Source organism: Hippocampus bargibanti, linkage group LG05 (assembly GCF_051943395.1).
Source record: "Hippocampus bargibanti isolate YZ-2025 linkage group LG05, ASM5194339v1, whole genome shotgun sequence".
In the NCBI taxonomy this organism is placed as follows: domain Eukaryota; kingdom Metazoa; phylum Chordata; class Actinopteri; order Syngnathiformes; family Syngnathidae; genus Hippocampus; species Hippocampus bargibanti.
This window is the reverse complement of record NC_142738.1, coordinates 30,252,850-30,280,570: the sequence shown is the minus strand read 5'-3', so window position 1 is coordinate 30,280,570 and position 27,721 is coordinate 30,252,850. Positions and strand designations below refer to the sequence as shown.

The 27,721-nt window shown below is 44.0% G+C and overlaps 2 protein-coding genes and 1 long non-coding RNA gene across 4 annotated transcripts; all 3 read left to right on the top strand.

The window, feature by feature from the left end:
- Positions 1 to 7,779: 7,779 nt before the first annotated feature.
- slc35b4 (solute carrier family 35 member B4) lies at positions 7,780 to 15,715 on the top strand. 2 transcript variants are annotated; one of them, XM_088995660.1, is made up of 10 exons: positions 7,780 to 8,008; positions 8,398 to 8,511; positions 8,580 to 8,682; positions 9,300 to 9,349; positions 9,411 to 9,492; positions 9,584 to 9,644; positions 11,051 to 11,160; positions 11,242 to 11,317; positions 11,418 to 11,493; positions 11,769 to 12,528. In XM_088995660.1, the coding sequence occupies exons 1-10, from the start codon at positions 7,932 to 7,934 to the stop codon at positions 11,824 to 11,826; spliced, it is 807 nt and encodes a 268-aa protein (XP_088851786.1). In that variant the 5' UTR covers positions 7,780 to 7,931; the 3' UTR covers positions 11,827 to 12,528. The 2 variants fall into 2 exon arrangements, with proteins under 2 accessions (XP_088851786.1, XP_088851785.1); XM_088995659.1 differs by lacking the exon at positions 11,769 to 12,528 and adding an exon at positions 14,344 to 15,715 and having other exon boundaries at positions 7,782 to 8,008.
- A 2,476-nt stretch (positions 15,716 to 18,191) lies between these two features.
- On the top strand, positions 18,192 to 19,010 carry LOC148898480 (uncharacterized). The gene is made up of 3 exons (XR_016114898.1): positions 18,192 to 18,353; positions 18,494 to 18,655; positions 18,737 to 19,010. It is a non-coding gene; the product is annotated as an uncharacterized LOC148898480 (long non-coding RNA).
- A 1,108-nt stretch (positions 19,011 to 20,118) lies between these two features.
- LOC148898479 (neuroepithelial cell-transforming gene 1 protein-like) lies at positions 20,119 to 27,296 on the top strand. The gene is made up of 12 exons (XM_088995658.1): positions 20,119 to 20,530; positions 20,876 to 20,942; positions 22,223 to 22,282; positions 22,457 to 22,564; positions 22,862 to 23,035; positions 24,214 to 24,276; positions 24,392 to 24,488; positions 25,350 to 25,426; positions 25,506 to 25,763; positions 25,832 to 26,002; positions 26,089 to 26,275; positions 26,925 to 27,296. Exons 1-12 carry the CDS (start codon positions 20,382 to 20,384, stop codon positions 27,191 to 27,193), a joined length of 1,680 nt encoding a protein of 559 aa, XP_088851784.1. The 5' UTR covers positions 20,119 to 20,381; the 3' UTR covers positions 27,194 to 27,296.
- The last annotated feature ends 425 nt before the right edge of the window (positions 27,297 to 27,721 follow it).

The window sequence follows — 27,721 nt, the reverse complement described above, 5'->3', positions numbered from 1 at the left end:
GTTTCCATCTTTCCTTCCCACCTACCTTTCTCCCTCCCTTCCTTCCTTCCTTCCTTCCTTCCTTCCTTCCTTCCTTCCTTCCTTCCTTCTATCCCTCCTTCCTTTCCTTCTTCTTTGCTTCCTTCCTCATTTCCTTCCTTCCTTCCTTCCTTCCTTCCTTCCTTCCTTCCTTCCTTCCTTCCTCATTTCCTTCCTTCCTCATTTCCTTCCTTCCTTCCTTCCTTCCTTCCTTCCTTCCTTCCTTCCTTCCTTCCTCATTTCCTTCCTTCCTTCCTTCCTTCCTTCCTTCCTCATTTCCTTCCTTCCTCATTTCCTTCCTTCCTTCCTTCCTTCCTTCCTTCCTTCCTTCCTCATTTCCTTCCTTCCTTCCTTCCTTCTATCCCTCCTTCCTTTCCTTCTTCTTTGCTTCCTTCCTCATTTCCTTCCTTCCTTCCTTCCTTCCTTCCTTCCTTCCTTCCTTCCTTCCTTCCTCATTTCCTTCCTTCCTCATTTCCTTCCTTCCTTCCTTCCTTCCTTCCTCATTTCCTTCCTTCCTTCCTTCCTTCCTTTCTCATTTCCTTCCTTCCTTCCTTCCTTCCTTCCTTCCTCATTTCCTTCCTTCCTTCCTTCCTTCCTTCCTTTCTCATTTCCTTCCTTCCTTCCTTCCTTCCTTCCTCATTTCCTTCCTTCAGCCATAACTCTGCAAATTGCAGTGGTGCAATACCGCCGGTGAGCGTCCCAAAGCGTCATGGCCTTCACACAAGCACTTGAGGAGGAAAAAGAAAAGAAGAAGAAGAAGAAGAAGAAGAAGAAGAAGAAGAAGAAGAAGAAGAAGAAGAAGAAGAAGAAGAAGAAGAAGAAGAAGAAGAAGAAGAAGAAGAAGAAGAAGAAGAAGAAGTGGATTCCCGCAAGCAGCGCCTGCCATTTTCCTCCTCCTGCTGCATCGCTTTTTCTTTTTCCTTGTTGGCACAATCTGAAGGTTGATTTGGAGGGAAGTGGCTCGAGGGAACTCTTTCCAACCTTTGCTGGAGTGTATGTGTGTCGCGCATGCACACGCACACGCACAAGCACACGCACGATTGCTTGACACGATTGACCGAAACTGTGTGGCCTAAAAGTGGCCACAAGAGGACGCACTTTGCCCCCGTTTTTTTTTTTTTTTTCATATGAAGCAGTCAGCGGCCATCTTTTTTTGCCACTCGTCTCTTTTGTTCAATGCTCCAGCTTTTCAATCACCACTTTTTGCACTTTTTTCTCTTCTTTTTTTTGGTATTTTGTACTTTTGTAGCTCCAGTTTTAAACCGCGGAAGATTCCAACTCACGGCGGCGAGTTTAGAACTTCAGCCGATACAACAAAATTCGTTTGGGTTCAATCCAATCCAAACGGTATGGATTGATCTAGCGCTTTAACAACAGCTGTAGCTGTAACAAAGCACTTCCACGTGGAATATACAGGAAAATAAAGCAGTCACAAAGATAGTAGAAAGCACCACAGAGTAAAACTTGGTGTGGCGCGTTTGAATTCTTTGATTCTTTTCAATTGTTGCCATTTTTATTTGAACTTGAAGATGGCCGCTCCCCGCTGGACTTCCAATCTCGTATGGCAGCCAACCGCAGCAGACCCCGCCCCCTCCCCCCAAAAAATGCTCGTCAATCGGTTCCAATCACTTCCATTTTCCAAATGTGCACACTTTTTTAAAATTCCAAAATGGCCGTCATTCCGTGAATGATGTCTTTGTTTGCAGCCATGTTTTGTCATATTCATCAAATGAGCAGAATGTTCGAAGGACATGATTGACAGCATCTTTCTGTCAATATCTCTCTCTCTCTCTCCCCTCCGTCTTCCATTTGCGAGTCATTTAGCCTCCGAGTCTCTATTCAACATTTTGACTTACGACCATTTTGACTTACGACCGTTTGGTCGGAACAGAACCCGGTCCTAAGTCGGATGTTACCGGTATTTGAATTGATGAATTGATGTCATTTCCTGTCACGTCGACAAATTACATTTTGACTTTGGCGCAGTATTTGGACACGGATGAATCATTTGGGTGCAAATAGAATGTCAAAATCGGCATTTTAGGATCAAGTAACAATTTCTGTTTGTGGGGGGAACATTTCAAATGATTGACATGTCATTATTTTGGGGGTTGCGAGTCTCTATTCAACATTTCAAATGTATTTCAACTTATGACCATTTTGACTTATGACCGTTTGGTTTGAACGGAAGTTGGTCGTAAGTCAGATGTTACCTGTACCTTGTATTTTATTTGAGCTTGTGTGTGTGTGTGTGTGTGTGTGTGTGTGTGTGTGTGTGTGTGTGTGTGTGTGTGTGTGTGTGTGTGTGTGTGTGTGTGTGTGTGTGTGTGTGTGTGTGTGTGTGTGTGTGTGCGTGTGCATATAGGGAGAAAGCAAACTTTTTTTTTTCATTAGAGCTGTGAAAATGTGGGTGGGCGAAGCGTGGCTGCAAAATCACCGATTGCCACGGACGTGTTTTCCCAGTCGAGCCAGCGAACTGCGCCGTGTGCTGGCTTCACATTTCAACTTTCACGTCTGCAAATGAATGTTGGGACTTCTCAAGTCACCTCTGCTTTTTTTTTTTTAACTTTTCATTATTTTCACATTTTGAACATTTCATTTGGAGGAGTTTATCATGACATTTTGCACCGTTTCCCGTTTGGAAAGTTTCCCATGCAGGATGATTTTGGCCAGCCGAAAAAAGAGCTAACGAACGCCATCTTTGAACAACAACAATGGACCATCACGTCCAAGTTGAAATCCGGAAGGTTGGAGTTTGCCCTTTTTTCAAAGTGGGAGTCACAGTCCGATGTAGCCTCATTTTCACCGACGTGCGACCACCCGGCGGGAACGCACACAGGGGCTTCATCAAAATAGCTGCACTACTGTTAAAAAAGACCAAGCTAGCTCTTATTAGCACTTTTAGCGAGGCGCCGTCCACCGCGGCGGTGACCTCGGGATGGGGTTCCCCACCTTACAAATGACCGCATCTCGTCGGTAAAGTGGGGAGCGTCCGTATCGGGGAAAGAAAACAAGTGGAGCACCATAGCGCTAAGATGAAGTTTCCTTTGTCGGAATGTACTCTCCTCCGTTGGAAATCCAAAGCAGGCAATAAAAATGTATCCGTCAAGCAGAAATGCTCCCGCTTCTGTGTGGCCTCTCAATTATCTCTTGTCATTTTGGAGATTCCAGGTTGATTCCAGAAAAGTTCCTCCCCTCGCACGCCTTCTGCTTCCTCGGCGACCGACAACCCAAAGGACCATCAGGCCATTTTAGAAGACGTGACCATTCTTGACCATTCTTCACCATTCTTCACCATTCATCAACATTCTTGACCGTTCTTGACAATTCTTGACCATTCTTGACAATTCTTGACCATTCTTGACCATCATTGACAGTTTTTTTGCCCATTCTTGACAATTCTTGACCATTCTTGACCGTTCTTGACAATTCTTGACCATTATTGACCATTTGTCAACATTCTTGACAATTCTTGACCATTCTTGATAATTCTTGACCGTTCTTGACCATTCTTGACCATTCTTGACAATTTTTGACCATTCTTGACCGTTCTTGACCATTCTTAATCATTCTTGACCATTCTTCACCATTCATCAACATTCTTGGCCGTTCTTGACCATTCTTGACCATTCTTAACCGTCCTTGACCATTCTTGACCATCCTTGACAATTTTTTTTGCCCATTCTTGACAATTCTTGACCATTCTTGACCGTTCTTGACAATTCTTGACCATTCTTGACCATTATTGACCATTTGTCAACATTCTTGACCATTCTTGATAATTCTTGACCGTTCTTGACCATTCTTGACAATTTTTGACCATTCTTGACCGTTCTTGACAATTCTTAATCATTCTTGACCATTCTTCACCATTCATCAACATTCTTGGCCGTTCTTGACCATTCTTGACCATTCTTAACCGTCCTTGACCATTCTTGACCATCCTTGACAATTTTTTTTGCCCATTCTTGACAATTCTTGACCATTCTTGACCGTTCTTGACAATTCTTGACCATTATTGACCATTTGTCAACATTCTTGACAATTCTTGACCATTATTGACCATTTGTCAACATTCTTGACAATTCTTGACCATTCTTGATAATTCTTGACCGTTCTTGACCATTCTTGACCATTCTTGACAATTCTTGACCATTCCTCAACATTCTTGACCATTTGTCAACATTCTTGACCGTTCTTGACAATTATTGACCATTCTTGAACATTCTTGACAGTTCTTGACCATTCTTGGCCATTCTTGGCCATTCTCGGCCATTTTTGACATTTCTTAACCATTCTTGACCATTCCTGACCATTCTTGACAACTCTTGACCATTCTTGACCGTTCTTGACAGTTCTTGGCCGTTCTTGACAATTCTTGACAATTCTTGACCATTCTTGACCATTCTTAATGGTTCTTGACCATTCTTGGCCATTCTTGACAATTCTTGACCGTTCTTGACCATTGACCATTCTTGACCATTCCTGACCATTCTTGACCATTAATGACCATTCCACCATCCGGCTCCGCCTCAAAGTGCAAGTTTTGTCCTTTCGGATCATCAGATGCGAGTGAGCGGCGTAAGGTGTGGCTCGCCTACTGCCCCCACTCGCCCTTTGACCCCCAGTGACAGAAACTGAATGGAAACATGGTGACATCAGATGGTAGAAAAGTGCTTTTTGATCTGGAGATGAGGCGAGTATGAAAGCTATTTGATAATCATTGGATTGGATGTACCTTTATTCGTCTTGCAGTGGAGAAATTGACATTTCACAGCAGCAAAGTGATGAAAGGAAGAGGAAAGGAAAGAAAGAAGTAGAAAAACAAAATACAGGAGCTGCTGGAAAGGCAGCCACTCTCGCCGCACCATCTTGAAGTCAAAACAACAACAAAAAAAGCTAAATAACATCACATGACAACACAAAGACACAGAGAGGCATTCAGTGTATTAGCTAACTAGCTATCTTGCTAGCTAACTATTATTATTATTAATAATAATAATAATAATAATAATAATAATAATAATAATAATAATAATAATAATAATACAGGGCATTTAGAAGCGCCTTTCAAAACTCTCAAGGTCACTTTACAGTGACAGGATAAGTTTTTCTGTGGGTGAGCAGCGGCAGCCACACACGCCAGTGTTCACTCAACCCACTCATGGAAAGCTAACTAGCCAGCTAATAATAATGTTAGTCAAAGTCAGCTTTATTGTCAAATATGCTAATATACATGACATACAGCAGATGATTAATGTCCTCTCTGACCCAGCGTGCAAGGCGCTTTTACATAACTATCTAAGGAGCTAGCTATCTAGCTAGCTATCTGCTGACTATCTATTGGCTATCTACTAGCTGGCTAGCTATCTTGCTATCTGGGTATTTAATAGTGACATTCAGTGTCTTAGCTAACTAACTATCTAGCTAGCTGTCTGTTGTCTATCTATTAATTATCTACTAGCTGGCTAGTTAGCTTTCTATCTATTTGACTTACTTTGGGGTTGATTGAACGCTGGCGCGTGTGGCTGCCGCTACTCACCCGCAGAAAAACTGATCCTGTGACTGTAAAGTGACCTTGAGAGTTTTGAATGGCGCTGATAAGTGAAATGGATTATTATTATTATTATTATTATTATTATTATTATTATTATTATTATTATTCATTCTTCAGCCCTCGCTGTACCCTCTTTGTGACATAAAGCAGTTCTAGATGAGAGAGAAAGGATCAAAGCGTCCTTTTCACCAGTGGATCAGAGACGTCATGGAGGAATGTGCACGTCTACTACAAGCTAAATGTTGAAAGCAAACAGGCAGCTGTAGCATGCATTGACCAAAAGAGAGTTAATAATAATAATAATAATAATAATATATATATTTCATTTACTTTCCATGATTCCTTTTCAAAGGCGTACTCCCAAAAACCGTCACACAATCGCCATTTTCTAAGGCTGCGCCATTGTAGCATGAACCCCAAAAAAAACAAAGGGAGGCAGCACAAAAAGTCACAAGGAGCCTAATGATGGCTAGCTGTCTAGCTAGCTATCTATTAGCTATCCATGAGCCAGCTAGCTAACTTTCTACCAATTTGAGTTATTCAACTATCGAGCTAGCTATCTATGAGTTATCTATTAGCTATCTAGCAAGCTATCTATTAGTTATCTATTAACTAGCGAGCTAACTTTCTTCCTATTTCAGTTATTCAACTATCTAGCTCACTATCTATGAGTTATCTATTAGTTATCTATTAGCTAGCTAGCTAACTTTCTTCCTATTTGAGTTATTCAACTATCGAGCTAACTATCTATGAGTTATCTATTAGCTAGTAAGCTAACTTTATATCTGTTTGAGTTACTTCCGTGTTGAGTGAACGCTGGCGCGCGTGGCTGCCACTGCTCACCCACAGCAAAACGTATCAGGTTACTGTAAAGTGACCTTGAGAGTTTTGAAAGGCGCTTAGAAATGAAATGGATTATTATGATTATTATTATCTTTGAGTCTGAAAATTTGCACAATACTTCTGGAAAGCGTACCTGAAACAACACAAGTGGAAATGCAGAGCTGACAGCGCATGCGCCCAATATGCTTTTAGCAATCCGACCGTACGCGGCAATAACAAATATTTAACAATAAACTGGTTGGTTTGACGTGATAATAGTAGCGATTGTCGTTGGCTAGCAGCCGCTGAGACCGACTGGATTTCAGCCAAATTGTCCTTTGGAAGATCACGTAACAATTAAAAAAAATCCCGTATAAAATAATAATAATAATAAATTTCATTTCTAAGCGCCTTTCAAAACTCTCAAGGTCACTTTTCAGTTACAGGAGAAGTTTTTCTGTGGGTGAGCAGGGGCAGCCACATGCGCCAATGTTCACTCAACCTGGAAGTAACTCAAATAGATGGAAAATTAGCTAGCTAATAGATAGCAATAGCTAGCCAGCTAGACAACTAGCTACAGGTAACATCCGACTTACGACCAGCTCGACTTACGACCACACATACTTACGACCATGACCTCCAGACCCTATTTTTAAAAATTTTTATTCTATGCCTAGCACCGCAAAGTTGTAGTACACCATACATTACTTGAAATGATTAAAACAAACATATAAAATGAGGGGAAAACGTATACGTCGACAGGTATGGGTGTAACTGGCGCCAATTTTGTCATTGGTTACCATGACAACAAAAATATAATTTATTTGGTGTTGTTGTTTTGTAAACGTGTTTAAAGTTTCTGTGTGAACCTGTATATGTGTGCTTTTCTTAAAATTGTCTTCAATACTTTTTTATACTGTTTTGTCATTATCACATCGTCACTTATCACGTGAGAGAAATCGCCAGAGAAAGGGAACGATAAAGTCGACGACATTAAAGTTTGTCTTGGTTTACAAGGTGCACCTGGTACGTTTCTTTTGACTTCAAGATGGCGCCGCGAGAGTGGCTGCCTTTCCAGCAGCTCCTGTATTTTTCTCCTAGTTTCTTTCCTTTCATAACTTTTCTGCTGTGAAATGTCAATTTCTCCACTGCGAGACGAATAAAGGGCCAATCCAATTAATTTGATTATTTATTGTATGACTTGTCGATCATATTGTACGAATGTCGATTGTTGTTTTAAATGTTTAGTTTTCACGGCGTTCCACAATAAACGTATGTGACGTCAGTACGAGGCGCCATCTTTGACCGGGATAGGTAAATGGGAATCCTGTCAATGGCGTCGTCCCGATTCGCCCTCCGAACTCCAACTCCCGTGAGCCTCTGCGAACCCGGAAGCTCGGAGCACCGACGCGTTTCTGAAAAGTCGGCGTCCGAGCTGCAGGCGGCCTCTTGAGGGAATTCCGATCGCCGCTCGACGGTCGGAGCGCTTCGGTCGTCGCTCGACTTTCCCCAAATTTGATGTTGACGAGCCGCCATGGGCCCCGTTGCCGCCATTGTTTTGGTCTTCGTGGGATGTTGTAGCAACGTGGTTTCTCTCGAGCTGCTGGTGAGGTTGGTGCCACGCACACCAAGCACACACCATCCGCGCCGATTTGATGCACTTTGGACCCCCCAAAAAAGCGAATCGTTCGAACCGAGTCGACCGCGCGACCTCCGTTTTGGCGTTCGAACGTCACGTGGCACCACTCGAATTCCCTAGCGGGCTTTCCGTCTAGAAAAGGACGACCCCAAGCTACGAAAACATTCAGTGTCTACAGACACAGACTGGTTCGTTGAAGTGGGTCTACCGTGCACTCTGTGTCGATGACGTCATCGGTCAATTAGTGACATGACAGCCGAGCCATCGATCGTTTTTGAGAGTAAAAGCCAACTATGTGCTTACACTAGCCCCATTTTGTTTTTTTTTCCTTTCCAATCCATGCGACCCCCCCTCCCCCAAGAGAGTACCCCGGATGCGGCAACATCGTGACCTTTGCCCAGTTCGCCTTCATCGCCTTGGAGGGCTTCGTCTTTGAAGCGCGTTTGGGCACCAAGAAGCCTGCCATCCCCGTCAGGTGAGCCTTTCCAAACCGGTGGTTGTTGGACTTGGCGTGACGTTGCCCCCCCCCGCCCCCTCTGCCAGCAACTATGGGATTATGGTGGCCATGTTCTTCACGGTCAGCGTGATCAACAACTACGCCCTCAACTTCAACATCGCCATGCCGCTCCACATGATCTTCAGATCGGTGAGAAAATAGGAAATGGAATGGATTATTATTATCTGGCTGTCTAGGTAGCTATCTGGCTAACTAGCTAGCTATTTGCTGTCTAGCTAGCTACATAGATGGCTATCTACTTGCTATCTATTATCTGTCTAGCTGGCTATATATTAGCCGTCTAGCTGGCTATATATTAGCCGTCTAGCTAGCTATTAGCTATCTATCTGGCTAGCTATTAGCTATATATTAGCTAGCTTTCTATCTAGTTGAGTTACTTGCGGGTTGAGTGAACGCTGGTGCGTGTGGCTGCCGCTGCTCACCCGCGGAAAAACTGATCCTGTGACTTTAAAGTGACTTTGAGAGTTTTTAAAGGCACTTAGAAAAGAAATGGATTATTATTATTCTTATTAGTAGTAGTATTAATATTAGTATTATTATTATTCGTATTATTAGTATAAGTACTATTATTAATAGTATTATTATTATTATTATTATTATTATTATTAGTAGTAGTAGTAGTAGTAGTAGTAGTAGTAGTAGTAGTATTAGTATAATTAGTATGGTATTATTATTATTATTGTTGTTATTGTTATTGTTATTATAATAAAATGGAAGCGCCCATTTCAAAGAGGAGGTCGTTGCAGGGCTCTCTCATCGCCAACATGGTCCTGGGCGTGGTCCTGCTGAAGAAAAGGTGGGCGCCCCTCGTACTTTTTTGCCGACTTTGGGGGATCTCCCGTTTGGTTTTTCCGCAGGTATTCGCCCAGCAAGTATTTGTCCATCGCGTTGGTATCCGCCGGCATTTTCATCAGCACCGTCGTGTCAGCCAAGCAAGTGGTGAGTCGGTTGGAGGAGGGAGGGGGAGGTCTCGGGGGGGGCAATTTGCCATTTATGATCACTGTCAACTTTTTGCCATGTGTGAACGCAGAACGTGGGCGGCGACGACTCGGGAGAGGGCAACCTTTACGCCTTCCTGCGTTGGCTTGTAGGTGAGATCAGAATCAGAATTATCTTTATTGCCGAGTATGTAGAACACACAAGGAATTTCAAAAGAACAAAAAAAAAACCTAAATAACATGACAACACAAAGACACCCATTAGTGTCTTTTCACCAGTGGATCAAGGACATCATGGTGGAATGTGCACGTCGACTACAAGCTCAATGTTGAAAGCAAACACGCAGCTGTAGCATCCATTGACGAAAAGAGATTGCCTCACATAGTGATGGGAATTCCGGCTCTCTCGGCTCCCAAATGGCTCTTTTTTTTTAAATAAATTAATTTACTACCAAAAATAATGTAAATTATATGTAAAACGATTTTCTCATGTAAATTAAAAATAAGTACAATATAATTTTTTTTTTTTTTTATACGGCTCCCTATTAGGAGTCGGCTCTAGGAGCTGGTTCATTTGCGAATGACACATCACTATTGGGTTACTGTTTTGAGAGTTAATGGCGACGGGGGAGAAGCTGTTTAATTGTCTGCTGGATTTGGTGCGCCTGCCTGAGGGGAGTCGCTGGAAAAGGTGGTGGGCAGGTTGCCGAGGGTCCAGTAGGATTTTCCACGCCCTTGTTAAGATCCTTGCATTGTGCAAGTTCTCCAGAGTCACTTGGGCGCTGCCAATGATTTTTTTCTCCCGTCCCAACTGTCCGTTGAAGTCGGATTTTGTCCATTTTTGATTGATTGGCAACGAGGCGGCTCGGGGCGGAAATTTCAGAAAGTTTGGGGTTGCCGTGTGGGGATGCCTGATAGTGATGAGAATGCTGGCTCCTTTCAGAGAGCCGTTTTTTTGGCTCAGCTCATTAAAAAGATCCGGCTCTTTTGGCTCCCAAATGGCTCCTCAGTTTTTTGTTTTTTTTTGCTTAAATTAATTAATTACCAAAAAGCATGTGAAATTATGTGAAAAACTCATGTAAAAATACACTATATAAAACATTTTTATTTGTATGGCTTTACTTATATGTGCACAGAGAGCATTCACTAACTTTGACTTTCCCTTTGGTTGCTCTGGTCTGATGATCAGCTGTCACTAATTTGCTTTTCATATTAATAATGCTATCATACCAACTAGTAAAAATATGATAATTGAATAATAATAACAGCATAATGTAATAACATTTGTCTACCTGTCTACCCTAACCCCCCCCCCCCCTCTCTTCTCCTCACTGCTGCATGTGTCTGTAATTCTCCCCACCTCCTCTACCATGGATATCGACCAATGACGTGCGGCTTTAACCGAAGACTGGGGGCGGGGAATAGAGGGGAAAAAAGTCGGCTCCCATTTCCAGCTCCTTGTTACGAACCGGCTCTCTTGGTTCACTTCAGCGATCCGACTCGTTCGCGAACGACACATCACTAATGCCTGAGTGCCGAATGGCTCCTTGTTCCTTCAGGAATCGCCATGTTGACCTTTGCCCTGCTCATGTCGGCGCGCATGGGAATCTTCCAGGAGACGCTCTACAACATCTACGGCAAACATTCCAAGGAGGCGCTTTTTTATAACGTGAGGACTGGGAAGGCGCCGTTTTCAACCATCTTTTTGCGCCGTTTTCAACCACATTTTTTTCGGGTTTGTCCCTTGCAGCACTTCCTGCCTCTGCCGGGCTTCCTGCTACTCTCCACGGACATCTACAAGCACGCCGTCCTCTTCAGTCAGAGCGGTGAGTCACATGCCCGTAATCGGCATCACCGCTCGCCCAGTTTTCAAGTCGACTGTGAATTTCCCGCCGGCAAATTTTTGCCGCCGCGTTCCCTCGGCAGCGCCGGCGCCGATCCCGCTGTTCCAACTGAGCATCCCGGTCATGTGGCTCTACCTCCTGGTCAACGTGGTAACGCAGTATCCTTTTCCGGTGGTGCCTCCCGCTTTTCCGGCCCGTTGGCGCCCCTTTTCACTAGTGATGGGATTTTCGGCTCCTTTCAGAGAGCTTTGGCTCAGCTCACTAAAAAGATCCGGCTCTTTTGGCTCCGAAACGGATCCTCAGTTTTTTTTCTTGCTTAAATTAATTAACTACCAAAAATCATGTGAAATTATGTTAAAAAGAATTACTCGTGTAAAAAATACACAATATGAAATATTTGTATTTATATGGCTTAATTTATATGTGCACACAGTAGTGATGGGAATTCCGGCTCCTTCCAGAGAGCCGGTTCTTTTGGCTTCGCTCACTAAAAAGAGTGGCTCTCTTGGCTCCCAAACGACTCTTCCGTTTTTTGTTGCTTAAATTAACTGCCAAAAATCATGTAAAATTATGTGAACAATGAATTATTCATGTTAAAAATACACTATATCAAATATTTTTTCTTTACATTGCTTGATTTATATGTGAACACAGTAGTGATGGGAATTCCGGCTATTTTCAGAGAGCCGGTTGTTTTGGCTCAGCTCACTAAAAAGATCCGGCTCTTTTGCCTCCCAAACGGCTCCTCCGTTTTTTGTTTTTTGTTGCTTAAATTAATTAACTACCAAAAATCATGTGAAATTATGTTAAAAAGAATTACTCGTGTAAAAAATACACAATATGAAATATTTGTATTTATATGGCTTAATTTATATGTGCACACAGTAGTGATGGGAATTCCGGCTCCTTCCAGAGAGCCGGTTCTTTTGGCTTCGCTCACTAAAAAGAGTGGCTCTCTTGGCTCCCAAACGGCTCCTCCGTTTTTTGTTGCTTAAATTAATTAACTACCAAAAATCATGTAAAATTATGTGAACAATGAATTTTTCATGTTAAAAATACACTATATCAAATATTTGTATTTATATGGCTTAATTTATATGTGCACAGAGTAGTGATGGGAATTCCGGCTATTTTCAGCGAGCCGGTTGTTTTGGCTGAGCTCACTAAAAAGATCCGGCTCTTTTGCCTCCCAAACGGCTCCTCCGTTTTTTTTTTTTGTTGCTTAAATTAATTAACTACCAAAAATCATGTGAAATTATGTTAAAAAGAATTACTCGTGTAAAAAATACACAATATGAAATATTTGTATTTATATGGCTTAATTTATATGTGCACACAGTAGTGATGGGAATTCCGGCTCCTTCCAGAGAGCCGGTTCTTTTGGCTTCGCTCACTAAAAAGAGTGGCTCTCTTGGCTCCCAAACGGCTCCTCCGTTTTTTGTTGCTTAAATTAATTAACTACCAAAAATCACGTAAAATTATGTGAACAATGAATTATTCATGTTAAAAATACACTATATCAAATATTTTTTCTTTACATTGCTTGATTTATATGTGAACAGAGTAGTGATGGGAATTCCGGCTATTTTCAGAGAGCCGGTTGTTTTGGCTCAGCTCACTAAAAAGATCCGGCTCTTTTGCCTCCCAAACGGCTCCTCCGTTTTTTGTTTTTTTTGTTGCTTAAATTAATTAACTACCAAAAATCATGTGAAATTATGTTAAAAAGAATTACTCGTGTAAAAAATACACAATATGAAATATTTGTATTTATATGGCTTAATTTATATGTGCACACAGTAGTGATGGGAATTCCGGCTCCTTCCAGAGAGCCGGTTCTTTTGGCTTAGCTCAATAAAAAGAGCGGCTCTCTTGGCTCCCAAACGGCTCTTCCGTTTTTTGTTGCTTAAATTAACTACCAAAAATATGTGGAAAACGAATTACTCGTGTAGAAAAAAAACACTATCAAATATTTGTATTTATATGGCTTGATTTATACGTGCACACAAAGCATCCACTAACTTTGACTTTCCCCTGTGGTGACTTTTTTTGCGCCATTCTTGGACTCCAGCATGTTCTTTGTCATGTATGATTCTTTGAGAAAGTCTTTTCAGAATCAGAATCAGAAGCCTTTCATAGCCCAACAATGGGGATATTTCCTGCTTGGAATTGCATCGATTGGGTTGAGAGCATGAGTATATTTTAGGAATCATTTGGCATCTACAATTGAAAATCACTTGCAATCATTTGACCCACTTTTGTTTTTGTTATTTGTCGTGCTATCAAGCTATATGTCGTCTCCCTTTCCTGTTTCCTGTGCTCCTCACGGTGTGCTTCTCTTTCTCGAACCCCCTCCTCCTTCTCCTCACTGCTGCGTGGGTCTGTAATTCTCCCGTCCCGCCTCTTGACCAATCACGTGCGGCTTTAACGGAAGACTGGGGGCGGGGAATAGAGGTGTTCGGCCTTTTAGCCTTCTACTTTAGGGACCTTTTCTGGACCTTTTAGCTATCTACTAGCTGGCTGGCTAGTTTTCTCTGTATTTAGCTTTCTATTAGCTATATAGCTATCTATGTGGCTGGCTGGCTCTCTCTCTAGCTATCTATTGGCTATCTATTAGCTATCTACTAGCTGGCCGGCTAGCTTTGTATCTATTTAGCTTTCTATTAGCTACATAGTTATCTAGGTGGCGAGCTATGTAGCTAGCTATCTGTTGGCTATCTATTAGCTATCTACTGGCTGGCTAGCTAGCTTTCTATCTATTTAGTTCCGTGTGTGGCTGCCGCTGCTCACCCACAGAAAAACCTATCCTGTGACTGTAAAGTGACCTTGAGAGTTTTGAAAGGTGCTTAGAAACGAAATGTATTATTATTATTGTTGTTTTTTATGATTATTATGATGATGATTATGATTATTGTTATTTATTATTATTATTTCCGGCTCCTTGTTAAGAGGTTCTAAGAACCGTCTCGTTTGCGAACGACACATCACTACCCTTAACCGCCGGCGCTCAGGTACGTGTGCATCCGCGGCGTCTTCGTGCTGACCACCGAGTGCGCCTCGCTCAGCGTCACCCTGGTGGTGACGCTGAGAAAGTTCCTGAGCCTCATCTTCTCCATCGTGTACTTCCAAAACCCCTTCACGGCGTGGCACTGGGTCGGCACGGCCGTGGTCTTCGTCGGCACGCTGCTCTACACCGAAGTGTGGAGAGGCCTGACGGCGCCCAGGAAGAAGCCCGAGTGACGCCGTCCACCGGGGATGCCATTTTTTTTTCTTTCTTTGCGTTCATGAGTATTTATTTTGAGGACGGCTTTTGACCTTTGCTCCATCTGTTTGAAAGCAGTTTTGTCGACGTCCAGTGGCTCGTTTAAGTTGGATTGTGACTTGTTTGCGTTTTGCTAGCATAGAAATCAAAATGAGCGCAACCTCAATTTCGTAAGTTTTCCTCTTCTCTATGCAAACGCTCAAGTTGGAAAGGGGGAGGGATTTAAAAAATATATATTATTAATCGCACGCCATCTTCAAAAAGGACGTATGTCATGGCTCATGGAATTTCATGTTGTTTTTGTCCCTTTTGTTCCTGTCCAAATCAAGGCCCGGGCGTCAAATATGAAAACAAGTCAAACTTGTAAAATTCCATGCTCATCTATTGAGCTAGCGAGCGCCCGAGGTAGCTTGCTATCACCAGAGATAGCTAGCTAGCAAACGAGATAGTGACCGAGATAGCTAGCAAGCAAATGAGATAGCTAGGTAGTGACCGAGATAGCTAGCTAGCGAATGTGTGTATATATATATATATATATATATATATATATATATATATATATATATATATAAAAACATCCTGCTTCGGCAACATTAGTAATGCTGATGAGGTGATACCTGAGCAAGTGCGGCAATCAAGCCAGTCGTCAGTCAGGACAAAGGAAGCAATCAGTGGAGCCGCAGGGAGTAGTCCTCTGCTCCCCCCAACCTGAGAGCAGGGACCTATCATAGCAGTGTCCGGCACTGCCATTTCTGGACAGTAGGTATATGTATATATATATATATATATATATATATATATATATATATATATAGGGCCGATACTACCAGTAAGACTTTAGTTTGCTGACGAAGCTTCTTGGATAAGAAGTGAAACGTCCGACACCTTCAAAGAAGTACAGATGACGGCTGAAGAAACCTTTTCATCGATGGACCACTCCTGTATGACTGAGAGCTTACACAGACGTCTCCCTTGTTTAATGCATACATTTTTAGATCATCATCTTGGTGTAGCTTCTGAATGATATCGGTCGTCCTCATGTATGTATATACTGCCTTCAGGCACCAGAGGGCGCAACATGAAAACTTCATTCGATGAAATAAAAAAAAAATCAGTTCAAATGTTTGTTTGTTTGTTTTTTTTAAGCAAATGAAAACGATTATTTTTTTATTGTCAGGCCTTACGTAATGGGTTGCTACTCGTCTTATTTTGAAAGTATATTCAGGAAATTCCATTCATCTGAGTTGACAAAGATGACTGGCAAAATGCCGTCCCACAATCGGTGTGAATGGACTTTTTCCGCCCGTGAAACGTTTTGCCGTTGCCAGCGAGGCGGCTCGGGAATTCTTCCAATGCTTTGCGACTTACTCTTGGCCGTCCCGACTGGTAAAAGGAAGGCGGGATTCAGATGCGGTCGAGGGCGGGCGGGCGGGCGGCAGGTGCCAAGCGGCGGCGACTCACGGCCAAGGCATCTTGTCCCCCCCACCCCTCGCGCCCCGGTCTTTGGCATTCCTCAGCCGTGACTGTGAAGCGGGCTTGGATGCTGCATTCCTGACCTCTGCGCCCGTCGCTCGGCCTCGCGCTCTTCCCGCTCGTTCGGATGAGTCAGACGGCCGCAGCGTGACTTGCAGCAGCAGGAAGTGAACAACAACACTTGTATTTCGATGAAAAGGTTTCTTCAGCCGTCATCTGTACTTCTTTGAAGGTGTCGGATGTTTCGCTTCTTATCCAAGATGCTTCGTCATATATATATATGTGTGTGCATAGCATCTAAAATACCCAAAACACACACACACACACACACACACACACATATATATATATATATATATATACACAGTAAAGTCTCGTTATATCGATATCGGATATATCGATAGTCCCGGTTATATCGATATTTTTTCGGACTCCCTTGAATATCGATATAACGAGACTTTACTGTATATATATATATATATAGGTTGGGGGGGAGCAGAGGACTACTCCCTGCGGCTCCACTGATTGCTTCTATTGTCCTGACTAAAGACTGGCCTGATTGCCCCACTTTGCTCTGGTATCACCTCATCAGCATGACTAATCCTATGTTCCCTAAGCAGGCTGTTGTACGAACGATCCAAATTGAACCTCATACCACCATATCGGTTTAATGAAGGATTTTGCTGTTTTATGAAAATCGCTTCTTTTACTCCCCTTTCAAATCATCTATGTTCTTTCGCTAAGATTTTAACCTCATTGTCGTCAAATGAGTGGTTGCTAGCTTTTCGGTGCATATGGACTGCCGATTGAGGCCCGCCAGTATTATCCCTGTGATGTTGATAGTCTTTTTTGAGACACTTGTATTTGTAAACAATCACGTTGACAACAGTCGGAGTACCGTATTTATTTGAGTATAACGTGCACCTCTAATTTTCAATTAGAGATCGGTACACATTTTTTTTCACTTTTTCTCGGCTCGGTATAGTTTATCAATTAAAGGACAACCGACACCATTTTTTTGTTTCCTAACTGACATCAGAAAAACGTTTTATAGCATCTAAAATACCCAAAACACGCAGGATGATATTTTTAGTCAAATGCAAAACACCAAAAAAAATGACTTAAAGTGTGCGGAAACTGCAAAAAAATTGAAAGCGAAAGTGGCCAGTTTCAAAAGGTCCCGCCCCCTTGTTCGTGATGTCACGCCAAGACGTCTTGCCTTGCTCTAGAATCAAAACAATGGCTTCAGATTCGGAGAATATGCTTTCTTGTTCCTCATCCGCATATGAATATGATTCAAATAGTTCTGAAGAGGAAAGCAGAAATGTTTGCAATCGATTAAAGAAGTCCTTCCGGGTCATTTTGAGGCGTCAGGACTGATGTGTAGCACCCAGAAAATGCACAAGATGGCGCCAAAGCTCCGTTGGAAATGGGCTGATTTGTCTGCTTGGAATTTGTGTCAACTAGTATCAAATAGTAGTCTTGGTGCTACACAAAACGATTCACCATTGCGTTATTTATGTGTTTTCCTTCTAATTTCGCCATCAACACGAAGTTTTCAGACTAAACAAAGTACCGAAAATGCATTGTGTGTCCATTCTCGGTCAGGGGCGTTCCTTCCGTGACGTGACGTGACGTGAGGACTCGTCACCAACTCAAAAACAAGACTTCCGAAATATTCAGCGCAAGTCTTAAAAGGTAAACTATAGCTATATGCGGTGGAATCTTTAGAAAATACGCTCAGTAGAAGTTATTTGAAGCAATTTTACAAATTATGGACACAACTTGTCCGGGATGTCGGTTGTCCTTTAATGCATACGTTTATTTTTCACTTCACTACAGCATGCATACAAAAGCATGCTAGCATGAACTTTATTGGTGTTTTGCATTTGACTAAAAATATCATCCTGCGTGTTTTGGGTATTTTAGATGGTATAAAACGTTTTTCTGACGTCAGTTCGGAAACAAAAAAGTGACGTCGGTAGTCCTTTAAAATATGAAGAACACTGAACGGAAACTCTGGATATTGATCATCGTGTCTTGATTCTTTGCACTTGTTTACTTCCTGCTTTGTGCGGTGTGGTGTCTAAATATGCTTCGTCACGCTCGGCGTTTGTGTATTAGCGTGCGTGCGTGTCATCTTCCGTTTGAGTATTCTTTCTCTCGCCCGCCCCATGAGTAAGAGAGAGAGAGACAGAGAGAGAAGAAGAAGACGCTTGTTGACTCACGAGTGAGCGCACTTTGAGTGGCGAAGCAGAGGATGAACGGCTTCCAGGAAAGTGCAAGGTAAGCCGCCGCAGGCCTCTCCAGCACGGCTTGCAAGCGGAAATGTGTTGTGACGAGGACAGCCGGCGTCTTCCAAAAAAAAGGGAATCAAAGGTCTCTCAGACGCAACGTGCTTCTGATTCTTCCGTGTGTCGAATCAGGATTCCCTGGCTGGATTCCCGGCTTAAAAATGTTTCAGCCAAGTGGACCAGTTCAGGGTGGGAGGCCGTGGGAACCCCCGCAGCCCATTCAGGAGAAAATTGGACGCTTTCATTTTCGCCAAGTGGTGGACGACATCCGCTGAGTCCCCAAAGGAGGCGCAGGTACCACTTTTTGGGTCATGACATTTGTGTGTTTTGATTTGAACTCTGCATTCGGGAACCTGATTTCATTGGGTGACGTAGATGTTTGTACGGAGACTCTAGCACCATCTGAAATCAGAGTCCCGGGTGGCGGACTCTCCACTCCTAACTGCAAGAATCCAAACAAGGACGCGGAAACCCTACTGGACCCTCCGCACCCTGCCCACCACCTTTTCCAACGACTCCCCTCGCTGGCAGGCGCTCCAAATCCAGCAGATATTTCAAATGCTGGGTCCGAGAGGACAGTAATTTCATCTGTGCTGTATGTCATGCATATTAGCATATTTGACAATAAAGCTGACTTTGACTTTGAAAAGCTTCTCCCCCGTCGCCATTAACTCTCAAAATAGTCACCCAATATTGATGTGCGGTTCGCGAACGAACCGGCTTCTGCAGCCGACTCCTAAAAGGGAGCCGTTTAAATAAAAATATATATTGCTATATTGTACTTTGACTTACATGAGAAATTCGTTTTACATATAATCTACATTATTTTTGGTCGTAAATTAATTTATTTTAAAAAATTGAGGAGCCATTTGGGAGCTGAAACAGCCGAAATTCCCATCACTATAACTCAAATAGCGCCTCCATTTTTCTCCATTTTTTTGATGATACTCGTGCAGCGTGTTCTACCGGAGACAAATTCAGATGATTCTGATTCTGAACACACGCCAATGAAAAGTGCAACTGAAGTGGGCCGGGCTGCCGTCTTTTGTGGTTGTTCTCTCCTCAGCTGCCCAACACGCGCCTTCAAGTTATGTGGGAACTATCAAATGATCGTCAGAATCATAAAAATACATTCCATTTCCAAGCATTCTATTTGTGAACAGCTACGGTGACAAAATTGGAACACTTGCTCTTCGGAAGAGGGCAGCGCTGATTCGGTGCCCCGACCTATCCTGCAATTTGATATGCATACAAGATCAAATGCAAAAATATTGTCTGAATAAAATGCTCTTGTCATCTTTACAATACTTTTTTTAATGATCAAAATGACAAATCATTCATTTTTGCATACATACTTTATTCTCCTTTACTTTGAAAGAATTGAATCAGTATTTCGACTTTTATGTGTCTTATTTTAAAAGACGGGTGGATGGATAGAAGGATAGACAGATAGATAGATTGATAGATAGATAGATAGATAGATAGATAGATAGATAGATAGATAGATAGATAGATAGATAGATAGATAGATAGATAGATAGATAGATAGATAGATAGATAGATAGATAGATAGATAGATAGATAGATAGATAGATAGATAGATAGACAGACCGATCAATCGATATATTACTTATACTTGTACAAATACTAATAATGATGGTGGTGGTAGTTGTGGTAATAAAAATTAAAATACAAATAAAAGTAATCCATTCAGCTTGATTACAGTACGTATTTCCAGTTACAAAGCAGTTCCTTCCCAGTCGGATTGTTCGCCAGGAAGCAGGGCTGCTAGCCGTTCTCTGATTGGTCCGAAGCGGCTCTGCCGGGAAGCTCTTCTGTGATTGGTTCATTTTCAAGATTCCGCCATATTCAAACTTCCGCCGTGCCGTGTGCACTCCTCTTCGGTCGTCTGTTGTCGTTGTCTTCTCTATTCAAACATTGCTAACCTAGCCGAGCCGTTCCCCCCGTTCTATCGGCGCCAAGGTTGTGTTTTTTAAACCCTAACGAGGCCTGCAGCGGAATGGAAGAGGGCGAAGAAGCGACGGCAGCAGCGTCGGCCTTGGGGAAAAAGCACAAGCTTCGTCGTACGTCATCGAGAGCGTCCACCGCCGCTGTGAGCAGCTTCCCCGAGCCTTCGCCGAGAACGCTACGCAGAAACAGCTCCAAAAAGTACGTTTTAAACGCCAGCGCGTTTATACCTAACCCCTGCGCACTTTTCGAGGTTATCTCGATACTCCAGTTACTTTGAGTAGATTACAAAAACGAATTATTTTGTTGCTGTTTGAGAACTGGTTGACGACGCGTTCAAGTGCCTCTCGGAAACTGCACTTGTCAGATCACATGCCTCGCTTTCGTCGTCCTGAAATCTACGTAACGCTCATTGTGGTCGCATTAAACATATCTCAATTCGCCATGTTGAGGTTGTTGCATTCTATGAAGTTGACCGCGAGAAGGCACTCCTCATTAGCGTGTACCTGTAATGTTATGTCGTGCTGTTTTTGTGGTGCTTTTTAGAACTATGCTGCAGAGAGGGGCCTCCTTCACCTTTCTCACTCCAGGGACACCTTGGGACTTCAGTCTAGTGAGTGCACCACGACCACAGGGAATCAATGTGTCGCTTAAAGGACAACCGACACCATTTTTTTGTTTCCTAACTGACATCACAAAAACGTTTTACAGCATCTAAAATACCCAAAACACGCAGGCTGATGTTTTTAGTCAAATGCAAAACACCAATAAAAATGGCTTTGAAGTGTCCCAAAACGACTTCAAAATGACCTAGGAGATGCAGAGTTTCAGGACGTCTTGCATTGCTCTAAAATCAAAAACAATGGCTTCAGATTCGGAGAAGATGCTTTCTTGTTCCTCATCCAGTTGTGAATATGATTCAAATAGTTCTGGAGAGGAAAGCATAAATGTTTGCAATCGATTAAAGAAGTCCTCCCGTATCAATTCGAGCCGCCAGGACTCCAATGTAGCGTCCCAGAAAATGCACAAGATGGCGCCCAAGCTCCGTTGGAAACGGGCTCATACTAGTATCAAATAGTAGTCTTGGTGCAACACTCAATGATTCACCATCGCGTTATTTATGTGTTATCCTTCTCATTTCGCCATCAACATGAAGTTTTCAGACCAAACAAAGTACCCAAAATGCATTGTGTGTCGCTTTCTCGGTCAGGGGTGTTCCCTCTGTGACGTGACGTCGAAAACAAGACTTCCTGAATATTCAGCGCGAGTCTTAAAACGTAAAATATAGCAATATGCTGTGGAATCTTTGTAAAATATGCTCAGTAGAAGTCATTTGAAGCCATTTTACAAATTATGGACACAACTTGTCCGGAGACGTCGCTTGTCCTTTGAGCCACATCCCTCTTTTTTTATTGATGTTATTCATGCACCGATGTCATTCGCCATGCAGTAATCCCTCGGGTTTCGCGGTTAATGCGGACCAGGACCAACCGTGATAGACGAAAATCCACCAAGTCAAGTTAGATTATTGTTATTATTTTATTATTTGGCTATCCAGCTGTCTATCTAGCTAGCTATTTGCTATTTAGCTAGCTACCTAGCTAGCTGTCTAATTGCTATCTATTATCTGTCTAGCTGGCAATACATTAGCTATATAGCAAGCTATTAGCTATCTATCTGTCCAGCTATCTAGCTCGTTAGCTATTAGCTATATATTAGCTAGCTTTCAATCTATTTGAGTTACTTCCTGGTTGAGTGAACGCTGACGCGTGCTGCTGCCACTGCTCACCCACAGAAAAACTGGTCCCGTGACTGTAAAGCGACCATGAAAGTTGCTTAGAAATGAAAAGTATTATTTATTATTCATGTGAATGTGCGTCTTTGTCGGCACAGAAGCGAAAACGCAAAGAAAAGGAAGACGACACGGTCAGCCTGTCCAGTTTCGACATCAAGGTGAGAGACGCCGCGGACGAGTTTAGCTGTCTTTGGCCGCCATTTGGAATCGTTCTTCATGAGTTGCTGCCCCGCTTTCTCATGGCGACCTCCGGCGTGCTCTTCAATTTATGCCGCGGACGGACGGGCATAGACGTCCTGGTTGCGTCTTAACGTTTTCCTTTGGGGTGTCAGGAGCCGACGCTCAAGAAAGGACGACCGCTGGCCAGAGTTTCGTCCCTCGTCAATTTCATGTCTCCTTCCAAGAACGCGGCCGTGCGGCGTTTCGGTCAAACAATCCAGGTGAGGTTTCATCTACAACCGCTTCATGTCACAAAGAGGGTACAGCAAGAATGAATGACTCTCTGTGTCTTTGTGTTGTCATGTTATTTAGTTTTTTTTCCACTTCGAGATGGCGCCGCGAAAGTGGCTGCCTTTCCAGCAGCTCCTGTATTTTGTTTTTCTACTTCTTTCTTTCCTTTCCTCTTCCTTTCATAACTTTGCTGCTGTGAAATGTCAATTTCTCCACTGCGAGACAAATAAAGGTACATACAATCCAATCCAAAAGACCTGATGGACAATCCTTGTGTCCCCACCCAGTCCGTGTCGCTGCGAGGGGACGGCAAGTCTCCAGGCGCGTCGTTGCGCGGAGGCGGTAAAGCGGCGGCGGCGGCTCCCACCCCCGCCAAGCGCCGCAGCAGCATGCTGTGGTCAGAGACGCTGGACGTTCACCAGAAGAGCGCCTTCTCCTCCAAGGAGATCAAGAGGCAGGAGGTCGTGACCCCTTTTTTTGTATTGTACAGTGATGCCTCATCTTACGAACGCTTTAGCTCACAAACATTTCGCTTTATGAACATTACATTTGCAAGAATACAATCTTGGCATACGAACTACTTTGCGGGCGAACCGAACCACACGGCGCCACGGTGGCTGGCGGACTAGTTGTTCACACACCCGCTTTCATTGAGTGCAGACGTGGTTTGTTATCGAGTGGAGTACTTTTGCTATTACGGGACCGAAAAATAGTGTTAAGGCCGAGAGGACACAAAACAAAATTACAGTCGAGCAGAAGACGGAGATCATCAAAAAACACCAACGAGATGTGCGTTTGTGTGACTTAGCGTCCCAGTGCTAGTATGCTAAGTCAACAATTGCTACCATCCATAAGAACAAGGAAGCTATTAAGGGTGCAAGTGTGCCTAAGGGTGTTTCTGTGTTGTCTAAGTAACAGTATCAAGCAATAGAAGAGGTTGAAAAACATCTGTTGATTTGGATGAAGGAAAAGCAGCTAGCAGGGGACAATGTGAGTGAGGGTACGATCGCCCAGAAAGCACGGCAACTTCACTAGGGTTAATCATGAGGCAACTACATCAACGACCATCACAAAGGTCAATAAAACCACTTGATTATACAGTCGAGTTTATTTCTTACAATTACAATACAATAGCACATTTCTTACACATAAAATAAGGTCTATTTTGTGTAATTTCAAGGCATATTTAGTAGAAAATGATGTTTTATGGGGACCTGGGAACCTATTATTCTCATTTTAATGGCTTCTTATGGGAAATAAATGTTCGGCAGACGAACATTTGGCCTTTCTGGGAACCAATTAACTTCTTGAGCTGAGGTATCGCTGTATTTTCAAATATTTTGACCTAAGTCACATGCTTGAGAGTGCAACGCGTACAGACTCTGAAATTGAATTGAATTGAATCCATCGCTAAAGAAAAGAAATAAAAACAATGAAATCAGGTCACCTTTTGACCTTTCCGGTGACCTTAAATTGCAGCTCACCAGATGTTTAGTTTCTTGTCATTCTCATTGCAGGTTAGTTTCGATGCAACCAATGGACACCCCGCCGGGGGGGAGGGGGGGTGTCAGAGATTTAGCGGCGTTGGGGTCGGGCGTCGCTCACCCCGCAAGTAACCCGAGTGCTGGTCTCTCCCCAGGCTATTTATGAGCTCTTCAGGGGCGAGCAGGATCTCATCGAGGATCTTCAGCTGGCGCGAAAGGTTGGAACGAGCTCTCAAACCCCCCCCCCAAAAAAAAAAATATATATATGTATATATATCCGCCCGCTTCCCTCAAACGGGCCGGTTAATAACGTGACACCGCCGCTGGGTTCAGGCGTACCACGACCCCATGCTCAAGCTGTCCATCATGACCGAGGACGAACTGGCGCACATCTTCGGAGACCTGGACGCTTACATCCCGCTGCACAAAGGTAGCTAGCTATTTATTATCTAGCTAGCTATTTAGCTAGCTAACAGTACAGATTATCTGTGAAAACAGTAATACACTGACAAAAGTAAAAATACTCTTACGTTCCCTTCTATGAGGGTTGTGTAAATTAATTCCTATAAATTCCAGGTGGAATTGTGTAACTACGCTTGACGTATTAGCTATCTAGCTATTGTCTATCCATCTAGCTCGCTAGCTATTAGCTATATAGTAGCTAGCTTTCTATCTTTTTGAGTTCCTTCCAGGTTGAGTGAACGCTGGCGCGCGTGGCTGCCGCTGCTCACCCACAGAAAGACTTGACCCTATGTCTGTAAAGTGACCTTGACAGTTTTGAAAGGCGTTTATAAAGGAAATTGATTATTATTATTATTAGTAGTAGTATTACAATCCCTTTAGCTATTAGCTATACAGCTGACTGTAAGCTGTCTGTCTGGCTAGGTGTTTGCTATCTATTAGCTATTTATTTATAGGTTACCGAAGTAACTCAAATAGCTAGATAGCTAATGGATAGCCAGATAGCCGACAGCTTACAGCCAGTCAGATAGACAGTTAATAGCTAGATAGCTAACTAATGGATAGCAAATAAATAGCGAATAGATAGCAAGATAGCCAACAGCTAGACGGCTTACAACCAGTCAGCGAGACAGCTAATAGCCAGCCAGCTAGCTAATGGATAGCTAATAGATAGCCAGATAGCGTACAGCTAGCCAGCTAACAGTCAGCCAGTCTGGATGAAGTTGTTCAATCAAACAAATTAGCTATCTGGGGCGCCAGCTAGCTCGATAGACGAGTGCGGAATCATGATCGAGTTGCAGCGGTGAAGTTTTTCTTCTTCTTTCCCCAGATCTTTTGACAAAGCTGACTGACGGAACGAGCCCCGACGGAACGGTGGCTCAGATAGGACAAATTATCATCGACTGGGTGAGCCGAGACGCAAAGCTGGCCATGTTTTTTTAAAGTGCGAACGGCGCGTTAGCCCGCCCGCTCCTCCCCATTGCAGCTTCCGGGCCTGAACGCGTACCGAAACTACTGCGGCAACCAGCTGGCAGCCAAGGCGCTTCTGGACCAGAAAAAGCAGGACCGACGGGTGCAGGACTTCCTACAGCGCTGCCTGGAGTCGCCCTTCAGCCGTAAACTGGACCTGTGGAGCTTCCTGGACATCCCGCGCTCGCGCCTGGTCAAGTACCCGCTGCTGCTGCGCGAGATCAAGAGGCACACGCCCGCCGAGCACCCGGACGCCGCCCACCTGGAGCGGGCGGTACGTTGGCCCACCCGACCCAGAAAGCCGCCCCAAGGGTCACGCGCTGGTGCGCTCTGCCCGAGCAGGTGGCCGTGGTCCAAGAGATCCTGTCCGACATCAACGCCAGGAAAGGCGAGCGCGAGTGCCAGTACTACGTGGACAAGTTGGAGTACCTGGACCACATGCAGCGCCACCCCTTGATTGACAGCTGCACCAGCCTCTTGTGTCACGGCGAGCTCAGGAACAAGAACGGCTCGGTAGGCCCGCCTTTTCGAATGACGACGACGGCGCCGCCGCCGCTGCGAGTCGGCCATTGTGACGCGGGCCTTTGCCGTCCCGCCAGAGGCTACACGCCTTCCTGTTCTCTGAGCTGCTTGTCCTGACGCGGCCGGTGACGCGCAACGATCGCGGCTGCTACCAGGTGTACCGGCGGCCCATCCCGGTGCGCGACCTCGCCCTGGAAGACCTCCAGGACGGAGAGGTGCGCCTGGGGGGCTCCTTCCGGGGGGCCTTTGCCAACGCCGACAAAGGTGCCCTTTTTGCTCCACAAATGTTAGATTGTTATTATTACTGTTATTACTATAATTATTATTATGGTTTTTATGATTACTACCTGGCTGGCTACCCAGTTGGCTACCAAGCTGGCTATTTATTTGCTATCTATGAGCTATCTGGCTGGCTCGCTAGCTATCTAGCTGGCTATTGAGTAGTTATACGACTAGCTGTCTATCTATTAGCTATTTATTGGCTATCTATTAGCTACCTGGCTGGCTCGCTAGCTATCTAGCTGGCTATCGATTAGTTATACGGCTACCTAGCTAGCTGTCCATTTATTAGCTATCTGGCTGGCTCGCTAGCTATCGATTAGAAATACAGCTAGCTAGCTGTCTATCTATTGGCTATCTATTAGCGAGCTCGCTTTCTATCTATTTGAGTTACTTCCGGGTTGAGTGCACGCTGGCACGTGTGGCTGCCGCTGCTCACCCACAGAAAAACTGATCCTGTGACTGAAAAGTGACCGTGAGAGTTTTGAAAGGCATTTTGAAATGAAATGGATTATTATTATTATTATTAAATGGAATCCGTGCGTGCGTGGTTGCAGGAAAATGTCACATTTTTCCAAAGCAGAGTAACAAAAGCCATCGACGCCCCCCCCCCAAACCCTCTCTTCCCCTCCAGCCAAGAACGTTTTCCGCGTGAGCTCGTCGGACGCGTCCCACGGCCAATCGCACACTCTGCACGTCAACGACGTCTACGACAAGCAGCAATGGCTCAACTGCCTACGCAGCGCCATAGCGGCGCGCGGGCCTCCGGGCGGCCCCCCCGACCTCGCCAAACGGCGCTCGGCGACCCTCTACGACGGAGACGAGAACCGTCCGCCGGCGGGACCTCGCCTCAGGCCGCAAAGGTCGCGGACCTCCGTCAACAAGAAGGAGACGGGAGTGTAGAGAAGAAATTAATGGCGTCTTTCATGTTTTTAAATGTGTGCAGCAGACTGAATATAAAACACAATTACAAACAAGGTCAAAACGCTCTCCTTTCCATCCTTACCGTACTCGACTGCCCTCTGGACTTCTGATAGGCAGCAAGGAAATATTCAAGATGGCTTGACAGCAATGAAAATTGCAGGCGGAGGGGGGGGGGGTGCAATTGAACTAGCAAGGGTGTTATTTTTAGCTGAATAGAAAAGAGAGCTAACTAGTTCAATCACTAGCTAGGTACAATACAACACAAATTGATTGATTTAGGTTCTATTAGCTAGCTGGCTAATCCCTTACATATTCGCTAGCTAACCAGCTGGATGGATGAGCGTGTCACTTGACATGCTTGATTTGCTTTTGCGGGCTGAATTCACGGAGGTAGGGGGCCAGATCTGGCCCCCGGGCCTTGACTTTGACACCGTAATCAAACGGATTAGCCAGCTATCGTAATCGAAAGTGAGCTAGCTAGCACAATCGCTAGCTAGGTACAATACA

Bases quoted from the DNA above. Each gene is read 5' to 3' on its own strand.
- slc35b4 (XM_088995659.1), top strand. From the start codon at position 7,932: ATGGGCCCCGTTGCCGCCATTGTTTTGGTCTTCGTGGGATGTTGTAGC. The intron at 9,493-9,583 runs GTGAGTCGGTTG...GTGTGAACGCAG, and splicing joins TCGTGTCAGCCAAGCAAGTG to AACGTGGGCGGCGACGACTC. The intron at 11,161-11,241 runs GTGAGGACTGGG...TGTCCCTTGCAG, and splicing joins AGGAGGCGCTTTTTTATAAC to CACTTCCTGCCTCTGCCGGG.
- LOC148898479 (XM_088995658.1), top strand. From the start codon at position 20,382: ATGGAAGAGGGCGAAGAAGCGACGGCAGCAGCGTCGGCCTTGGGGAAA. The intron at 22,283-22,456 runs GTGAGAGACGCC...TTGGGGTGTCAG, and splicing joins TGTCCAGTTTCGACATCAAG to GAGCCGACGCTCAAGAAAGG. The intron at 25,764-25,831 runs GTACGTTGGCCC...CTGCCCGAGCAG, and splicing joins CCGCCCACCTGGAGCGGGCG to GTGGCCGTGGTCCAAGAGAT.